Here is an 18,347-nt window from a genome sequence, read left to right as displayed (position 1 = left end):
TCTGTGAGATGCTAGTAGAGTATTTGTGGATATTTCCCACGGGAGTGTGGCGTAGTGCAATAATATATGGGCACGTGAAAGAATGAAAGTAGTTATGAGATATAATTGAGATATTTATAAATATTGTGGCTTAGTGCAATAAGATATTTGACCTGCACGTGATATAGTGGAATTATTATGAGTCATAAATGGATGACACTTGAATAAATTACATAACAAAAATCCTAGAACCTAGCTACCACAACTCATGTGATTTGGCCCTTCTGGCGTTTCAGTGAATCTGAATGGCCTTCGGGCGTAAGTAATGTGATTGGCCCTTCTGGCATTTCAGTGAATCTGAATGGCCCTTTTGGCGTAGCTGAATAGTGGCTTGATTATTCCGTTCACAAAATAGAACGAGACGCGCGATATTTTATGCCGAATAGTGGCAGTACTTGCATAATGGCTTTCGTGTGAGGGTTACCTGGTGTGCGGCATCCCGCCAGGGGTAGTTACGCCGCGAGTGGTTTATTATGTAAGGGGAGGCATGTGGATGTACATGTGTTAAGTTGGGAAGTGATTGTGGTAGCCAGGGAAACTAGGTAAGACATAGATACGACGTGATTTTAGGGACACGCAAAGAAAGCCTTAAATAATATAATTATGGTAATATGTTGGTTAATGATATATCTTTAAATATATGATTGTATATGGTTTTGCAGAATGGTGGGTCAAACTAATTACTTGGGTAGAGGCTGTAATTGAGCATGAAACGCGGTACATATATAATATGCTTGGTTGGTTATTTGTTTAGTTAGAACCTAAGGCGCCTCGATGGAGGAACTACATGCCTTATTTATTATGCGTATAGTTTGTTATGTGGTTAGTGAGAAGTTAAGGCGCCTCAGTGGAGGAACTATCTGCCTAAATTATTGTACTTAAGGATGTTGTATTAGTCGTTGAAAGTTAAGGCGCCTCAGTGGAGGAACTAACTACCTTATGGATTGTGTATATATTTGTATAAGAATATGTTGTATTTTAGAGCTACTCACACCAGCATTTTTATAATGCTGACCCGATTTGCATGTTTGCTTATCAAGTGTGTTCATTAAATGAACATAGTTGATAAGTCTTGACAGGTTTAGTGTTGAAGAAGATTGGTTGCTACTTGTGGTTTGCGTTAGCGTCGCATTTCAAGATAGGCTAGTTTTTCTTGGAGGTGATATAGATTTTCAGTTGAGATAAGGTTATTTGTATTTTTCATTTGTGAATTTTTATAATGAAGAGGACTTTTGTTTAAGTTAAAAATTTTATTGGTTTTTAATTATCCGCATATTTAAACTGTTTATGGGTTTTTGGGAGTTGAGAGTGCGTCATACCTCGAAGATCGAAGAGTCGGGAACAAATATTGTTTTTCCGAATTCTGCCGAAATTCGAGGTGTGACAAACAATGTACATACATCATATACAGTAGCAAGGACTCATTCTGGCTTAGTACAGTAGCCTACCAATGTGCACATTTCAACACTCCAGCCACCAAGCAAACCTGGGAATAAATTAATAAGCACAAAAGGTTAAAATAATGTTTCCTTTCAGCAGTACATTAAAAACATTTAATCACCAAGTAACAAAGTCAAGAAGAGCGAAAAATAAGTACTTACCATTTGCAAATATTTAAAGTTATATTCATGTAGTATCCTATTGAAATAGATTATCCTCAAGCAAAACATGAATTACATGATTTCCATTAACTTCACTGTATTTCTTAGATATTAAACATATGAACATCATGAATTTCTACACAATCATCTGAGAAGTTTACCTCCCTCTATGTAGAAGTGATAAGTACATAGTTAGATGATCCCATATCTTTTAGCCATTTGCTTTTCATGATGGTTATCTCCTTGTTGCCAAATGCTTGCATTGCTGCCGTAGAGTCGGATGATACTTGCATATTAACATCTGCTTCTCATGATCTAAGGTCTCCAAACATGGTAAATAGTGAAACATAGCCCCTCTACCCCTAAAAAATATATGTACTATTAACTTTTCAGCTGTATACCTCTTATTTGATTTTAAAAAAAAAACAATGTATACCTCTTAAACCAACAGTGAGAGATGAATAATTGTTCCCACATATGCAGTAGTACTTTACTGCATCCAAATAAGGAGCTCAACTATAGCAAGTTCCAATACATAAATCAAACTCTCTTACAAATAGTGTTACTCTTTCGACTAATAAACTTCAATCTTTAATCATCACCAAATTCGAAAACTTATAATAACTCTAATACTTTATTTCTCAAAATAGTGATTCAATAATTCACAATACAAAATCTTAAAATTTCAACAATCCATCCAAACTACAAATTACAGGTAATACCCAAATCTAAGAAGAAATACATTACCAAATACTATATTCCACATCTATTACTAAGTTTTTCACGAAAGTTTCTTATTAAGAGGCAAAATTTGGAACCTTCTTCTCGACTGAAAATTTTAAAGAATAGTTCACTTTGTACATTGTGTTGGGAAATTGGTTGTGTTGGTCACAAAAAACACGCACTTAGTAACTTATGCAAATATATGGGATATTGTTTCTTTTAAAGTCCCCGACATGAATGGAAGTGATATGTTCATTAACTATACTAATGCCCACTTCAAGTATATTGAATGAAACCAAAATTTGTATTAATTGATTGGCCTAATAGAATATTAACAGAGATTGACCTTATATGATATAAATATAAGAAAATAAATAGAATAGGTGGGAGGAAAAAAAATTAGCACTAACCATTTCTATGTCAACAACTCTAATGGAGGTGAGTGAAAGATCGTACATGTGTCCTCCCTTGCAATTGAATATCATTGGTTGTTCCACATAAAGACAAAACTGTAATATGAAACTCAATCCAGAGCTACATCAATATATAAAGCAGAAAAGAAAAAAGGCAATGGATCATTTATAAAGAGATTGTGGGTTGTTCCTTCTGTACCTCATGATCAACTTCCATTCCAACCTACTTTACTTTGACACCAAGTGAATCTGAGAACTCAACCAACATCAATGATAGCAAAAAATGGTTATGGGCAATATGGCCGATAACAAATGGCAAGAAAAACTTGCCAAAGCTTCAAGAATAGAGCATTAGGAATTTATACGTAATAATTGAAGATATTGTCCTCGCTTTTATATTGTGTAAAAAATTTGTTGATGTGGTCCTCACTTATGATCTGAGTATTATCTCCCACTGTATAATAATGGCATATAGCCATTGAGTTCCAGCCACTACAATCTCAAAGTTCCATAACCCGGGACAAATGTATGGTCTTTGGATCATAATTAATAATATTAGATTGTTTTAAGCTATATGGCTAACAATCTTGTGTGCATGCCTCAACAAAACACAACATCTCCATTTGGTTCCACCCTCTTTATATTCAACAGACTAAAACGTTGTAAGCATGCATCTACTACTTTGCACCAAACATATATAGTAGGGAAGCATCAATAATTTAGCATATACCTTTTTTGGTAAATGGGAAGGATAGCACGCGACCATATTTTAATATTAGCCCTATCTTTGTTGTTCGTAGGTAGATCAAAATCTCAGGTATTCTTTTCCAAGCACCAAATTAGTGGCCAAGGCGCTTAAATTACCCTTCTCTACCAACTCTGCAAAAATTAACTACGCATGTTTTGAAATTCACTTCAAAACAACCATCACGATAAGTCATCAAAATAAGTAGAGGAACCAAACACATGATAATTATCAAGGACTCATAAATCTCATGTTTGTATGTGTAATAATTTTCTCTGCAGGACGTAGAAGCAATACATGAATATCTATCTAATAAGACACGACTTCTTTTTTCTTAGACATGTACAATGCAAAGATAACACTTGGTTTTTAAAAAAATTATGTTTTCATAAGCTAATATCAGCTTATCGATAACCCCACTTCTGTGAAAGTGATTAGGTGAAGAAGGATCTAGTCCATATGATGATTGTTTGGGAAGAATGGCTAGCATAAACAATATAGAATCCACTGTCAACTACAAATGAGAAAGCACACCTCAAGAGGCTGAGTTTTGAAAGGTTGTAACTTATAACCAATATATTTGTTGCAAAGAGAAGCATTCTGGAAGGAATAAATTAACGTGTTTTTTTTTCGTCAAAGATATTAATAAACATGCATTCTAATCAAAACTTCATATATCATCAGACTAACATAAATCATGTTTTCAGTTCGGAATTTCATCACACATCTTCCCCTTTCAAAACCCAAAGAAAACAAAACAATAATCCTCTAGTCTACTACCACTATAGTAGCATGACCGACAAATCAACATACAAAGAATGCAAGAAAATTAAGGAAAAAAAGTCCAATGACCCAGTGTATCTAATCAACAAAATGTAATAAGACCAATCAAAATGTAATAAGACCAATCAAAATGTAATAAATAAATTAAGAGAGGTCTAGAAAAAAAAATGAGAACCATAGATTATTAAGCAAGTTGAGAGCATTTGAATGAACATACGGTTCGTGATTTAATCTCAGACAACCATAAGACATGCCTTAACTTAAATTTGGTACAGACCTACACATAAAAAAACTTAGAATTTGTTATTAACTAAAAAGAACAAAAGTCCAAAAAATAAAAAGGTATGAAACATCAACAGATGAATGGGAAATCTGCTAGTGACATTCATAGAAATCTCATTGAACACGAAGATGGAATGTTGAGTCGCTAAAAAATAGAAGAAACCCCCATGGTTCCCCATATGGGTATAATGCTTTTCATTAAAATGCATGCATGTTTCTTAAAACATGACCTATAATTATTCACCAAAAGCATTAAAAAATCAGCATAGTAGTGAGGGTATATAAATTTGATGTACAGAAACATACAATGTCTCACACTATTCTGACTATAAAAACAATTTGGAACAATAGCACACCAACACTTTGATTTGGTCCTTTATTTGGGTCATTGAAATAAGTGGGATTCAATGTTCTTTGGCCATGTTTTGTTTCAATTATACCTCACATTTGTGAGGCATTTCGTCAGAAAGTGCAATTGCAATGAACGAAAAGGAAATGAGAAAAGTGTCGTGGGCAAAAATATTGTTAGCCCAATATTTCAGCCCAAACATCATGATTAATTAGAAATATCGACATAGCTGTCGATATTTCGCACATAGTTTGTATATTGCAAGTTTAAAGCGGGAAAAGGAGGAAGAAGATGAGAAAGGACACGTGGCAGGAAATGATTGGGGATGACTATAATCGGAGCACTATATAAAGACCGGAAGGGGAAGAAATGATTCATTCCATTTTCATTACACAAAAAGCTGTAAAACGAGAGCATAGAGAGAGAGGAGAGAAAATTGTAACCACCATTGATAGTTCATTAATTTTATAATCATTTCAAGATCAATCCTTCCTTAGTTCATTAATTTTATAATCATTGATCTTAGATAGATTTCCATAACTTAACACCACAAAAAGGAAAATGGAGATGAGAAACACTTGACAAACTTGAAAGAATACCTTTTCCTGTTGTTTTCAAGGGGAGTTGATATTTTAGCAATAATGTATGTTGTGAATATATAGAAACCAATTGGAATTAGAGAATAAAATAAGAGTGAGAAAACAATGGATGAGGAGGACATGGCAAGGATTGAATGTTAATTAGTAGTAGGCTTTTGCTTATCACTTTAGTTTTCATTCATAGTTGTTTTGTGTTTAAGTAACTACATACTTCTTGTTTGATCTGAGAACAAACACTTGTAAAAGCTGGGTAACACCAACTTTTTTTGGATACTCACTATATAGAGTCTTGTTTTTAATGGCCATATGTTGTTTTTCATGAATCTCATACAAAACAATAGTATTTACATAAGATAGTAAAAAAAAAATAAAGAGAAAATTTGGAAGAGAACCTGGAACTAACCCAAGTGCACCGCAAAAAGTCATCAACTAAAGACGATTCAAAAGGAAATAATTTACATGGTAGAGAAATTGATTGGACCTGTTGAAGAAAAGGCTTAGAGTGGCAAAGAGAACCGAGAGATTGATGGTGCATAAAGAAGCTGGAGAGTTCGGGTTTGTCCAAGAAGAAACACCCTAGTTTTGTTATTTTGTGTTTTAAAATTGTTAAACTTCTAAATTTTCATGTATGTATTAGGGAGGTGATTATAATTTGAGAATAGACGTAGAAGAATTAAACAAATGTAGGGAGGTGTTTCTAATTATTAGAATTTTCTTCTTTTTAGGAGCCTCTAATATTGTTCGGTTGGAAAATAGAGTGGTATGGTACTATGGTAAGGAGATAAAATATGCACGAGCTTTTATATAGATAGATAGATAGATATCGGCTTACTTGCTCAGGACGGACTTGTTTCTCTAAGTATGGTACTATGGTGAGGAGATAAAATATGCACGAGTTTTTATATAGATAGATAGATAGATATCGGCTTACTTGCTCAGGAACGGACTTGTTTCTCTAAGTATGGTACTATGGTGAGTAGATAAAATATGCACGAGTTTTTATATAGATAGATAGATAGATGTCGGCTTACTTGCTCAGGGACGGACTTGTTTCTCCAACCCTCAGCCCATAAAACTGAGTTCAATTGGTAATTGGAAAATATGAGAGCTTTTGAAAGTATCAATTTTATCGAAAACTAATTTTTTGCTAATGCTCTGGACTCTAAATTACAATCTTTACGAATTAGCAGATGAGAGGAAAGGAAAAGCATAGCAATTGTATCACTCTCGGGACATGATAAGGATTAACAATCACTAAACCATATTCGCATACTATGAAATCTTTTGTAACTTGCCACTCGACTGGCATTGTGTTAACAAGCATTATTTATAAATCGTTCACGGTTCACAGCCTATCAGTGACTGTTTGGGACTTCAGTGCACGGCACCACTGTGTTTTGAACCCGACACATGAAACGTGCACACAATGGTCGCCCCTGGCTGTTTGTTATCAACTTTTTTTTCCTCCTAAATTGCTGAACCCCGAACGGAAGACTTGGGGGAAGTAGTAACAACCTCCATGGCTCCAAGTTCCTGCCAATCGAACCCTCTAAGTTTGTACTCAGGGAATTGAATACATAAATTTGAAAAAACAATAAAATAAAATGAGTGTCTAGTGCCAATAGTATGACCCAGTGCTCAAGTCATGCGTACAACGGTACAAGAGACTTCATTTGTCTTTCACCAGCCTCTCTGACTAAACAAGGACTGAAGTATATTGATACTTACAATTGCCTTCATTGACTGCAACTATTTTGCGTACTTTATTTTCTCTATTGATATTATCAAATTCACCAGGCCTCCCTGCTTCTTTTCTACCAATTGGTTTTGTTTTGGTCATTGATATTCTTTACACGCATTTTGAGCTTATTTGAATTGTTACTAAAGCACTAGGAAATCACGTCCACTTGAAAGCACTCAACTAGGCAGTTGGAAATTTGGCATACAGATTACTGATAGTGATCGCTTACCAGTCAATACAACTAGAGCTCATTCGATGGATGTTATCCTCTAAGTAAGACCAGCCAACAGTGGCTGTGACTATATGTGCAGAAATCATAAATTTAATCATATTTCGTTGTCAAGATGAAACATGCAACCAAAGATTAGCCATGGTGACCAGACACCATTTAACTAATCACAGTACTCAAAACAAACGAAGAACTACTGGAAGCCGTTGGATTTATCCAACTAAATTCTTGTTCTCTGACAAGTTCTAGTGAAGATTTCAAAAAATAATAAATATTGGAAAGAGTAGATCACTGGGAGAAGAAATAATTTCGCTCACATTGGTGAACAAGTCCGAAAAAATAAAATTAGAACAATTTTAAGTTCGGTCTCGGAAAAAGACTGTAGTGGCTCTCCTCTTCTGACTTCAACAACCACATACTACAAAGCCGATGTTTAAATTAACATGAGAATGTTCTTTGTTTCCCAAAGCGAGATCAGTCTCAGCCAAGACAATGCCTAGCGGAAACTTTATCATTTCGAGTGAAAGACAATTCCTTGCCTCAATTAAAAGACCTACTTGGCTATCCAGCTCAACCTTAAATTAATGAATGGAAGAACAGTCCATTCGAATTGAACAGTTATAACAGCGAAAAAAAGGTAACACATACCAACTATCCTCTTTTCAAGGTGGCAATCTTCCTGACAATAGAAGAGAGAGCCTGTCTCTAAGGATCAAGGCATTCTTGTCGACTGATTCACACATTTGCTGACGATAACCTGAGTCATGGTTATGGGATAATGGCATCTCGTCCTGCACCTCATCTTCCAAATCAATCACAATGTTGTGTAGCAAGCAACAAACGAGAATAATCCTTGGCAACTTGTGCTTGTCAGGCCTCCACATCTCCGGTTGGATGTAGCTCCACATTTCCTTTAACCTTGCCAGAGCCCTCTGTGCCACCATCCGGGTAGCAAAATGTCGCTTGTTGAACTCAGATTTAGACTCTGATATGTCTTTTCCTTGATATGGTGTGACTAGCCAGGGTAAGAGGGGGAAACCTGCATCCCCAACAATGTATTCCCTTACCTCGATTCCTTCTGACATCCCTACCTTCTTCCCATTCAGCCTCTTCCCATTCTCACAGAGCTTAAATAAGCCCGAGCTCCTTAGCACAGCAGACTCATTCATGCTCCCAGGCCATCCAGTAAGTACGTCTCTGAACCTCATATCAGGGTCAACAACTACCTGCAATATCATGCTGTGCCTCTTCTCCCGATCATGCCAGACATCATTCGAGTGATCCACTTGAGGTAAGGACAACCTTATGTGGGTTGTATCAATAGCTCCACAGCAATTGGGGAGACCCTGGATTTTCTCAAACTTGAACTTGATCTCCTTCATCTCAGATTCTGTATTGGGCCACTGAAGATGGTGGAGTCCTCTCTCTTCCATTGCTTCAACAAACCTCCAAGTCACATGAGATACGGTTGCTTGACTCATCCCAAATGACTCACCAATAGTCACTAAGGAATCACAAGAACATAGCCTTCTTAGAGCCACTGCCACTTGGTCTTGTACACACAATGGTTTTCCATTGAAACCAGTGAAGTTTGACGGTTTTGCTAGCAGATCATCATTCACAAGAGAACAGATGTAGTCGAATGTCTTTCTTGAGATCTTAAAGACAGATTCAATTCTAATCGGACCCCTTCGATGCAAAGACCCTGCATAGTCAAATCATAATGAGAATCATTTATATATAGATCAATCCCAATCAAACAAAATACAAAAAAATTGTAATCAGTCAAAAACATGTAGTCAGATGCAAGTGGTGAGTAAATGACAGTATATATCAGAAAATTAAACCAATCAAATCATAGAGAGGCAAACATGCACATAAATTAACAACAGAGGATAGGACTGCAATTCCAATTTTCAATGTTTCACAACCTCTTGTCTTGACCACAAGTTTAGGTAATAGTGAGGCTTTCAGAGAGTTCCAGCCTAGATCAATCTAAAATGACTATGATTGTTAACATGTAATCAATAATTCAGACATGTCCGAGTATGTAAACAGAGCATAGTGATTAGTGTATTGATTGCTCCCCTTGCTATAATCTCATCTCTGCAGGTTAAGTCCTGCACTTGTATATAGTTTTCAGTACTTATTTTAATTGACTAAAATCTTGAGTGGTTAGTGGTCATCACCAGAAATAAAAATCATTCCAGGTGGTTCAAACTTCAAAATGCCCTACATATTCTTCTTCTTGTACTTGCAGACTTCCGCAATTAGGCAAATCTTCTCTTTAGAACACCCTTCATATAACCTCAGATTTAATGTGACTCTACACACTATATCGATAAAAGCATGTATTTATTTATATCAAGTATAGTATGTCCAAGTGACTCATTTTGTAGCAATAGATGCTAACCCTGTTACAGATAGAACATGAAATATATTTCCGTTTTCTGATAGACAAGCAAGTCTCACAACCCACTATAAAATTTAGATTTTTAAGCGAGACTATCCACACAGATAGATCAAAGTAGAACACAGCACGTAAAAGACCCTATTGTCAAAGGAACTGACAGTATGCAAAAGAATACAGGGGATAAGTTGGCAAGAATGGTTGCTAATAATCAACTTCACTATTCAAAAGAGAATGGAGTTGCAAGTCTATCAAGATGCTCGTTTCATGGTAATGTGTGCTCATGAGATATGCTTTTGAATGCTCTGCTATATTCTAAGTACTGAATTAGGAATAAGTGGCAGTACATGAATATATGGCGGCACATGATAATCCAAATAGCAACGAGAGTATGTATAAGTCGAGCATTGACAACTAGAAAAGGAATCATGCCACAGCTTTACCCTAAGATCTTTCAAATTCTCAAATGGAAAAAAGCAATGCAATCTAGAAACAGGTAAAAAATTTATAGAGATGGTCTTTCAAATAAGCAATAGTTTTACTTCTACAAGTAGAATAACCAGTAGTTAGGAATAACTATAAGACAAGACAAACAAAGATTAAACATTGTGAGGGCAAAAAAGTATTTAAGTGCTCAAAATGTGTCATTTGCATTTGTAGCATAACTCTTTGGTATTTACAATTCAACTAGTGGGAGTAAAAGTTTTAGGAACGATTGCTGTTTAGTCGTGCACAACTATTTAGTTGACTAGAAGTCCATGAATTATCAAAGAAAAAAAGGAGAAAGACTAGAAGCCCATGAAAATTCACTGAAAGAAGTGTATGCAAAAAAATGGAAGGAGTTGTGGTGTTCCTCCACAAAATCATGGTGTGAAAGCACATTTGTATCTCATCCTTGATTCAAAGTGCATACTTGTAAGCTCGGCAATGGATGAGATCTCAAGACAACTATGCGGTTAAAAGCGCAGGTGCTGGCTCGGTGTTGTGGGCTAGCCCAGGCAACACTAGGCGTGAGCCTAGGCTTCTGAAGGATTGAGTCACTATCCTTTGGCAGCTTAGCGAGATATCCGATATCAATATTGACAGTGGGAGAATAAAGTCCTAAAATCAATCTCAAATTGACCCTTGTGTATAAAATGTATATATGTCACCACTTCATTATCATTAAGAAGATAAGAACCTTATCCTTGTTTCACTACTCTTATGCTTGTCAAATGAGCACTACTAGGCTCTCAGTGACAGACATGATTGCTCCTTTCCATATATGACATCGATGAAAAAGCACCAAAAATCTATCCTCCCGCTTTTTCAACAAGAACGACTGAAGCCTAAGAATATAGCAGTACCTCAGTGCAAACTTGTCCCCAGGAAAAAAGATATTCCGCTGGTTAAGCTACATAAACATTTGAGTATGTCCTTGCTAGGGACAACTTCTACACGAAGTTGTCACAGTCACTAGTGTGTACAGTCCAACTGAACCACTTTCCCCCCAGGTGCACAGAACAAAAACTCGTACAGGGCAAAAAGAAGAAAACATTTCAAAAGCACTTAGGGTAAATATATCAAACGCTTTAAGAGACAAAACCTATATAAGGTTCCTTTTGAGATTATTAACAATAATGCGGTTAATGCGGTGATGCGTTGCACAGTTGCACCTCAAAAGGTGATATATATTGTTTGAGTCAATTAAACCACTGTTACAGGATTACTTCTACGGTCTATTACCAGATACATTAAATCAAGAAGAAACACAAAGCAAGAGGAGAACTCTTGGGAATTTCAACTGCCTAATATGAGGAGAGGTATTCCTTCTGTAAGAATTAATGCTCTAGTCGCTTTACCAAATTGATTTTATTAATGAGTTAACACTCAAAAGAAACTCAGTGTGGTCATGGAAGTTTCACAAGAGTACAATACAACACAGATGGTGCTTCTGCCAACAATGCCAGGTCCAATGCTAAATTCACACTCTAAAGAACATGCACTTTTCCTTATTTTCTTAGTTAGCATTTTGACACATACTTCACCTCTAATTCTTTATCTGGATGAACAATATCACATAACTAAGAACATTTTCATTTGGACTTCTAAACCCAGTGGATGACGACCATTTTCCAACTTAAGACTTTTGTTCCTACATCCTACAAGTACTACCTGCCTCTAATTCATTTGTATCACATAATAGTTTCTTGCTGAAACATTTACCGTTAACATCTGGGTATAGAGAAGAAAACACACTTTTAAACCCCTGTCAAATATAGGACTTCACCGTACCCATTGACCACATTGGACATAATAAATTGCAAGGTCAAAAGCAATTCCATCTTCACCCGTTTAGCATATAATGGTTTACGAGAAGAAGAATGAACATGCTTTAGTTGGCATTGACTACTCCTTCATAACCTGGAAACTGTAGACTCACTAGAACAATGTGCCAAATTCCCAAAAGTACTGACTACTGAGGCAATGACACAATGCATATACCTTCCAATCTATACCCATTGAAAACTATTTAAACCAAAGATCCAAAGTCTCATCCTTAAATTATAATCTAAAATATCAGAATGCGACTAAGAAAATCATTCCCCCAGCAGCACCAAACACAGATAACACATTATCAACACATCATGTATAAACTTGTGTGCAAAAATACATAAAGAAGTTAAATCAAATTTATAACATCTGCATACTAACCAAAGAAGTTAAATTTACTAATACACAGATGAAACCAAACAAAATTGACCTGAAAACAAGAAACCATTCATACCCAACATGAAAATTGCCATAAACTAACATAAACACAAAAAATTAAACATATAAACCACACTATAAACATGATTCTAAAAACAAGGGGCAGTTCAAATATATATATATACCAGTAATCCTTTTAGAGAACACATCCCACCAATCTTTCTCCTCTTGCTGCTGCTGCTGTTGTTGTTGTTGTTCTGAAGAAGCAGAAGCAGTTTTCTCAACTTGCTTCTCTATACACTTCTTCTTTCTCTTCACTCCTCTAACGGGACCCATCTTGAAAACCCAAATCGATTCAAACCACTTAAACTTATACAATCATATATAATATAGAGTCAGTATATATAGATATTATGCAAAACAAAGCATGGGAAGATCAAGGTTTATAAACATGCAGAGACATGGTTTATAATGAGTTGAAATGGTTTTTTAAAGTTGAAGAGGTATGTGTGTTATGTGTTGTTTGTGTAACGTTTTTGTTTATTTTAGAACATGCACAAGGGAGTAGTACTATAGAAAGACGAGTTGGAAGAAAAATAAGCAAAAAATAAAGATTTGAAAAAATATTTTTTTTTGGGCTTTAAATATGAGAATTTTAATTAAAGGTGTATATGTATATAAGTTGGGTGATTTTAAAGTGGGTTGATGTATCATGTATGTTTTGGTTAATGACCAATGTAGCTTAAAAGTAGTGTTGGAGTTGAGTCATTCTTGTAACACTTGTGTGGCTTGAGGCAAAAGGAAAATATATATGTGTGAATTTAATAGAACCGATATAGCACTGACCGTATGGCGTGATTAGGGTCATCAATGAATAAACTGCCGTGGAGTTGTGAGAAACTGAGGACCAGTTCACTTTTGTAAACTGTATTTGGATTTTGGATGTATATGTAGGTTGACTGCACCAGTTTGCATTTAGAGCTCAAAACATGGTAGTAATGTATGACGTTATCATTGTCCAATGGTCAGAGGAATCTATTTCACAACTTGGCTCGGTCTTCAATAGTGGATATTCCTAATGTTGATTGTTAACCTTCCAATTCTGCAATCTTATGTCATCGAAGTTTCCTAAATTGCTACCTACTATGCTTTAGCTTTATAGAGCACTTAGTGAACCATTCAGTTCTTCAATCGGGGTGTCAAAAATGTTTCCTAAATTGCTTCCGGTGCCTTCATATTAGTGGGACCTCCATACGTATTTTTACCCAAAACCTGTTTTTGGAGGCTATCTGCCAATCACCACGGGTCTAAATCCTGGACGGAGGCTTATGGATTACTAGTACACTACATCCCCAAATACAAAAGAAAGCCCAAAGTTATGAGATCAATACCTGCATTTCTTACTCTCCTCACAAAACCTAGGAAAAAAAAACTGCACATTAGGCTGAGTCCAATGACTCTTTATTTCCATAAAAATGGAGTCAAAAGGGGGAGGTTTTCATTTTCTACCTGCAATTTATTTTTTATATATAGAGAGTAGGGTTGTTCAAAAAAACCAAAAAAACTAACCGAGGGGAGTGAAATTAACGGTTTTTAATTTTTTCGGTTTGGTTTTCGGTTCTCAAAAGGAAAAACCAACTGGTTAGGTATGGTTTTTAGTTTGAGAGTTCGGTTAACCGATATAAACCAAACCTAACCGGGTGCTATATATATTTTAGAATTTTTTTGTTACTATTTTTTTTTTTTTTTAGCTAAATTGTTCATGTTATTGAGCACTTGAATACTTGCTTTTTGTGATTGGCGTTTATAACTTGTTAGTATGCCTAAATTGGTATCAATAATATTCAATATATTTATTAAAATTCACTTTGGTTGGTGATCAGTAGGTCTATATAGGTTTCGATTTGAAGCTTGATAGAAGGCCCAAACCAACAACCGAACCAAACATCTCAGTTCGGTTTCATCTTGGTGATTGTTCAAATTCTGTTCGGTTTCAGTTTAGACTTTTAGAAAACCGAGTTCGGTCTAGGGTTTCTATAGGAACTTGTAAAAACTGAACCGAGAACAACCCTAACAGAGAATAATATTGAGATACATAGTGCATTTGGTGCCAATTCAAGTGGATCGGAGTATATACGATTTATTTTTCCATTTGGCTCTAGTTCAAATGGAGTAATATGACTTTATTTATTTTTATTTTTATTTATTTGCATTATGTGCCAGATGAAGTGGAGTAGTTTGTTGAGGTTTTCATTTTGTATCTATAAAACCATTGGACCCATTTTCCTCATTTATATTTATAAAACATTGTTAAATTGGGGAATCTCTATTAGTAGTATAGCCTATAATGATCGTGGCCTTTTAAATGCATCCTGGTATTTTTCTGACGCATAATACCCTTGATGAATAATAAAATTAGATGCCTAAATATTTATTAATGAGGACTACTTTGTCTTTTTATGCCTTTATAAATTTTCAGTACCGATATTGTCCTTAAATAAAAATATTGCTTAACACCTTTAAATAAGAGCAATCAGTCTTTTCATGTGGCAGTATATTAGAAAACCAAATCCACGCCATACTATAAATGTCATTTAATTAGCAATAATTGGGTTATTGAATTAGAGGTTAAGAAAAGGAAAAGTCTAATCAGAGAATACGAACTGATTCTTTTCCCTTCTCTCCCATCTCTTCTGTTTCTCATAATTTTTTTTTCTCACAATGAAACTACTGCTCTCAATTGTTTTTCTTACTCTTGAAATACTCGGGGTTCTATCTACCAAACTCTTTCGCTGTTTAAACAAAAACGAGGCGACGAAAATCTATTTCTTCGGCATATGTTCGTACAAATTCTATTTGATTGCTTACGTTTTCTTCCTTTAGTTTTGAGTTTGTTAACTCCTCGATTTTCCAAAAGAATTAGAGAAGCATGAGGATTAGAGATATCAAAGTTCATTGCAATGAACAAATTACAAACATGATGATCAACGGCGGCGATGAAGGTTAGTAAAGGTTTCTGAAAATCACTATTGGTATTTGGGATTTCATGGGTTTTGTAATTTGAGTATTTGTGTGTATGTTGTGATGATTTAGCCATATAGTGGGGCCTTTCCCACAACAATTTTGGATGTATTGTTTTTAATCTCTCTTTAATTGGTTTTTAATCTCTCTGTATTTTTTCATGCATATTTTCATACACGTATGAGGCATAACCTTTTCTAACAGGCATGATTTGTGCCAAATACGTGTTGCTGAGTATAACACTATCCGCAGTTAGCTTAATACAATTAACAAAAAGGAAGGTGGAAGGTATGATCACTTCCCTAGGCAGAAGCCTCATTTACGATGAAAACTCCAGTCTGGACTCTGAGTTATTCTTGAAATTTTTATTGCATCTCGAATCTATTACATGTCTTCTCTCTGTATTGATGTATGACAGTTTGTATCAAGATTTGATGTGGCTAACTTAAGTCTTCTCATTACAGTTTAGCTATCCAAGATCTTTCTAATATAGTGAAGCCAGAGGATACTGTTACCAGCCTCAGAACATTTAGTGACACTTCTCGTAGTTGTTCCCAAGTATTCACAGAACTAGTTGTCAATTAAGCTATGAGACGTTGACTACTTACGTGGTAAGTTCTCATTTGTTTTCCGTTCCTTTTTTCCCTTTTTTTATGTTATTTTTTTTATTGATTGAGAACTAAAGTAAATTATGTGTTGAAATCGAATTCTTTGTGGGATTATTTATGAAGTAAATTCTTAGAAAGTTATTTGTAGTCAGATTGTTTTTCTTCTTAGGTTCTTTCGCACATCTAAAAGGGACTGGGCGTTTGCATTATCATGCTAGAATCTCAGAGGTTGTTGAGGTATGTCTGTTTACTTTTATCTTTTTGAAGTAACTGTGGCAATGAATAAGTTTAGAATTAATGTATTTTTTTTAGACATCTGTGTCAATAATTACTTTGCAGCAAACCGTGAAAAGTGGGTTTCTCACAACTGCTACCGCGATTGCCTCTACGGCTCTCCCCTGATCTATGGTTTCATGGCATGGTAGTGATATAATAAATTTTAATCGACTGTGTACTACTCATAATCCTGGTATTACTCTAACATTTTGATGTTCTTTGAAAGTTGGAATTTCTTAGTATGAATTAGGAAACTTGAAATTTTTGGGTTCTGCTCAATTTCAGTTGTAAATTACATAGTTCAAAAGATCATTCATGGATGCAGTTAGAGGTCAACTAAACATTCAACATCTGATTGAGCTGTTATGCTGATTAAATTTTAAAAGAGTTATTGTTCGTTCTACAGAAAATTGACAGTTAAATGATGTAGCCCAGTCGGCAACTCTGTGAGTATACATCTTTCATTCAATTTAACAACTACAAAGAACAAGAACCGTTATTTGCAGAGAGAAAGAAAGAGAGAAGTGGAGAAGAGAAAAGAAGGTGGCGAATTCAAGTTCAAGAAGCGATTGGGTTCCGTCCACAAATTCTAATATCATCATTGATTTAAACTTTTGGAGGTGTATTTTTGGTCCGAAGCAATTTCAAGAACAAGAAAATGAAGAAATGCGTTCAAGACCTGTTGTTCCAAACCAACCCGGAGGAGGGGCAGTAATTGTAGGTGGAGGAAAGCACAAGGCTAGTGCAGCTGAAGGAAATAATCGACGAGCACTCATAATTGTAACAAATAGAGGTGTTGATGGAAAAGGCATTGATGTGAACCCAATTACTCACCCAGTAACAAGGAATTTTTGTGCACAGATAATTTCCAAACCACAAGAGACAATCACTGAGAATAACAATAAGAAACAAATTGTTGTAGTTGTTGATGGTCTTATTGTTGGAAAAAGTTCTTCTGCATCATGAGAAGGTTGCTCAAGAATGTTCTTGTGAGGCCAAAGCCTAAGAAGGTTATTGAGATTAGTCCCGATAATCGATCTTGAAGAAGAAAAATCAGAAATTCATAGGCAGTCTAGAGAAGCTTCGTCGAAGAAGAAGAAGGTTCATACCCTTACATCGTTCTAAGCTGCTTTCGAAGCAAGGTCGCTTGTGGTATAACCAATAAGCCAAAGGATGCCATTATCAATATTGATGCAAAGATGATCTTCGATAATCACTTGGCAAACTGGACTATGTAGAGGATATATACAAATATTACAAGCTTGCTTTGAGAATTCGAAATGAGTTCACGCTTACATGTGTGTGCTTGAGCATGAAATTAATGAGAAGATGAGGGATATTCTTGTGGAATGGTTAATTGAAGTTCACAACAAGTTTGAACTCATGCCCGAAACTCTATATCTTTACAGTTCATATAGTTGATCGGTACCTTTCCATGAGATCGGTTTCAAAGGAAGCTTTTGCAGTTAATAGGCATGAGTGCCATGCTCATAGCAAGCAAATATGAGGAGATTTGGGCACCTGAAGGTTAATGACTTTGTTTGCATTCGCGGCAAAAGCACGATACTTGTAATGGAGAAGTTGATTAAGGAAAGCTTGAATGGAGCTTAACAAATTCCCAACACCATATGTATAGCTTCCTTGTGTGATATATATAAAGGTTGTTGTGTCGATTAGGAGATGGAGAACATGATATTCTTCTTGGCGAGAGCTGGCCTTGACGCAAATCGTTGATCTGATCTTGTTCATCACCGGTAGATGCTTCGCAGTCTATGTTGCCGCGTTGTACCTTAAACAAAACCCCTTTTGAATTGGGATGAAACTCTTAAGCATCACA

At 35.5% G+C, this 18,347-nt stretch overlaps 1 protein-coding gene, 1 long non-coding RNA gene and 1 pseudogene across 2 annotated transcripts; 2 read left to right on the top strand and 1 right to left on the bottom strand.

The window, feature by feature from the left end:
• Positions 1-7,800: 7,800 nt before the first annotated feature.
• LOC147488674 (PIF / Ping-Pong family of plant transposase) lies at positions 7,801-13,147 on the bottom strand. Its single transcript, XM_086574859.1, has 2 exons — positions 12,791-13,147; positions 7,801-9,209 (listed from the first exon to the last, which is right to left on the bottom strand). Exons 1-2 carry the CDS (start codon positions 12,939-12,941, stop codon positions 8,167-8,169), a joined length of 1,194 nt encoding a protein of 397 aa, XP_086430985.1. The 5' UTR covers positions 12,942-13,147; the 3' UTR covers positions 7,801-8,166.
• Positions 13,148-15,478: 2,331 nt separating this feature from the next.
• On the top strand, positions 15,479-16,841 carry LOC147488673 (uncharacterized). The gene is made up of 4 exons (XR_015203050.1): positions 15,479-16,237; positions 16,404-16,471; positions 16,574-16,655; positions 16,761-16,841. It is a non-coding gene; the product is annotated as an uncharacterized LOC147488673 (long non-coding RNA).
• A 631-nt stretch (positions 16,842-17,472) lies between these two features.
• Positions 17,473-18,121, top strand: LOC147488672 (G2/mitotic-specific cyclin S13-6 pseudogene; annotated as a pseudogene).
• The last annotated feature ends 226 nt before the right edge of the window (positions 18,122-18,347 follow it).

The sequence above is a fragment of the Coptis chinensis genome, chromosome 7 (assembly GCF_015680905.1).
Source record: "Coptis chinensis isolate HL-2020 chromosome 7, ASM1568090v1, whole genome shotgun sequence".
NCBI classification, from domain to species: Eukaryota; Viridiplantae; Streptophyta; class Magnoliopsida; order Ranunculales; family Ranunculaceae; genus Coptis; species Coptis chinensis.
The sequence above is the reverse complement of the archived record's forward strand: the minus strand, read 5'-3'. Positions and strand labels throughout refer to the sequence as shown.

Excerpts from the sequence above, each read along its gene's own strand:
- LOC147488674 (XM_086574859.1), bottom strand. The coding sequence starts at position 12,941 with ATGGGTCCCGTTAGAGGAGTGAAGAGAAAGAAGAAGTGTATAGAGAAG. Across the intron at positions 9,210-12,790 it reads GTTCTCTAAAAGGATTACTG|GGTCTTTGCATCGAAGGGGT; the intron begins GTATATATATAT and ends TTGACTATGCAG.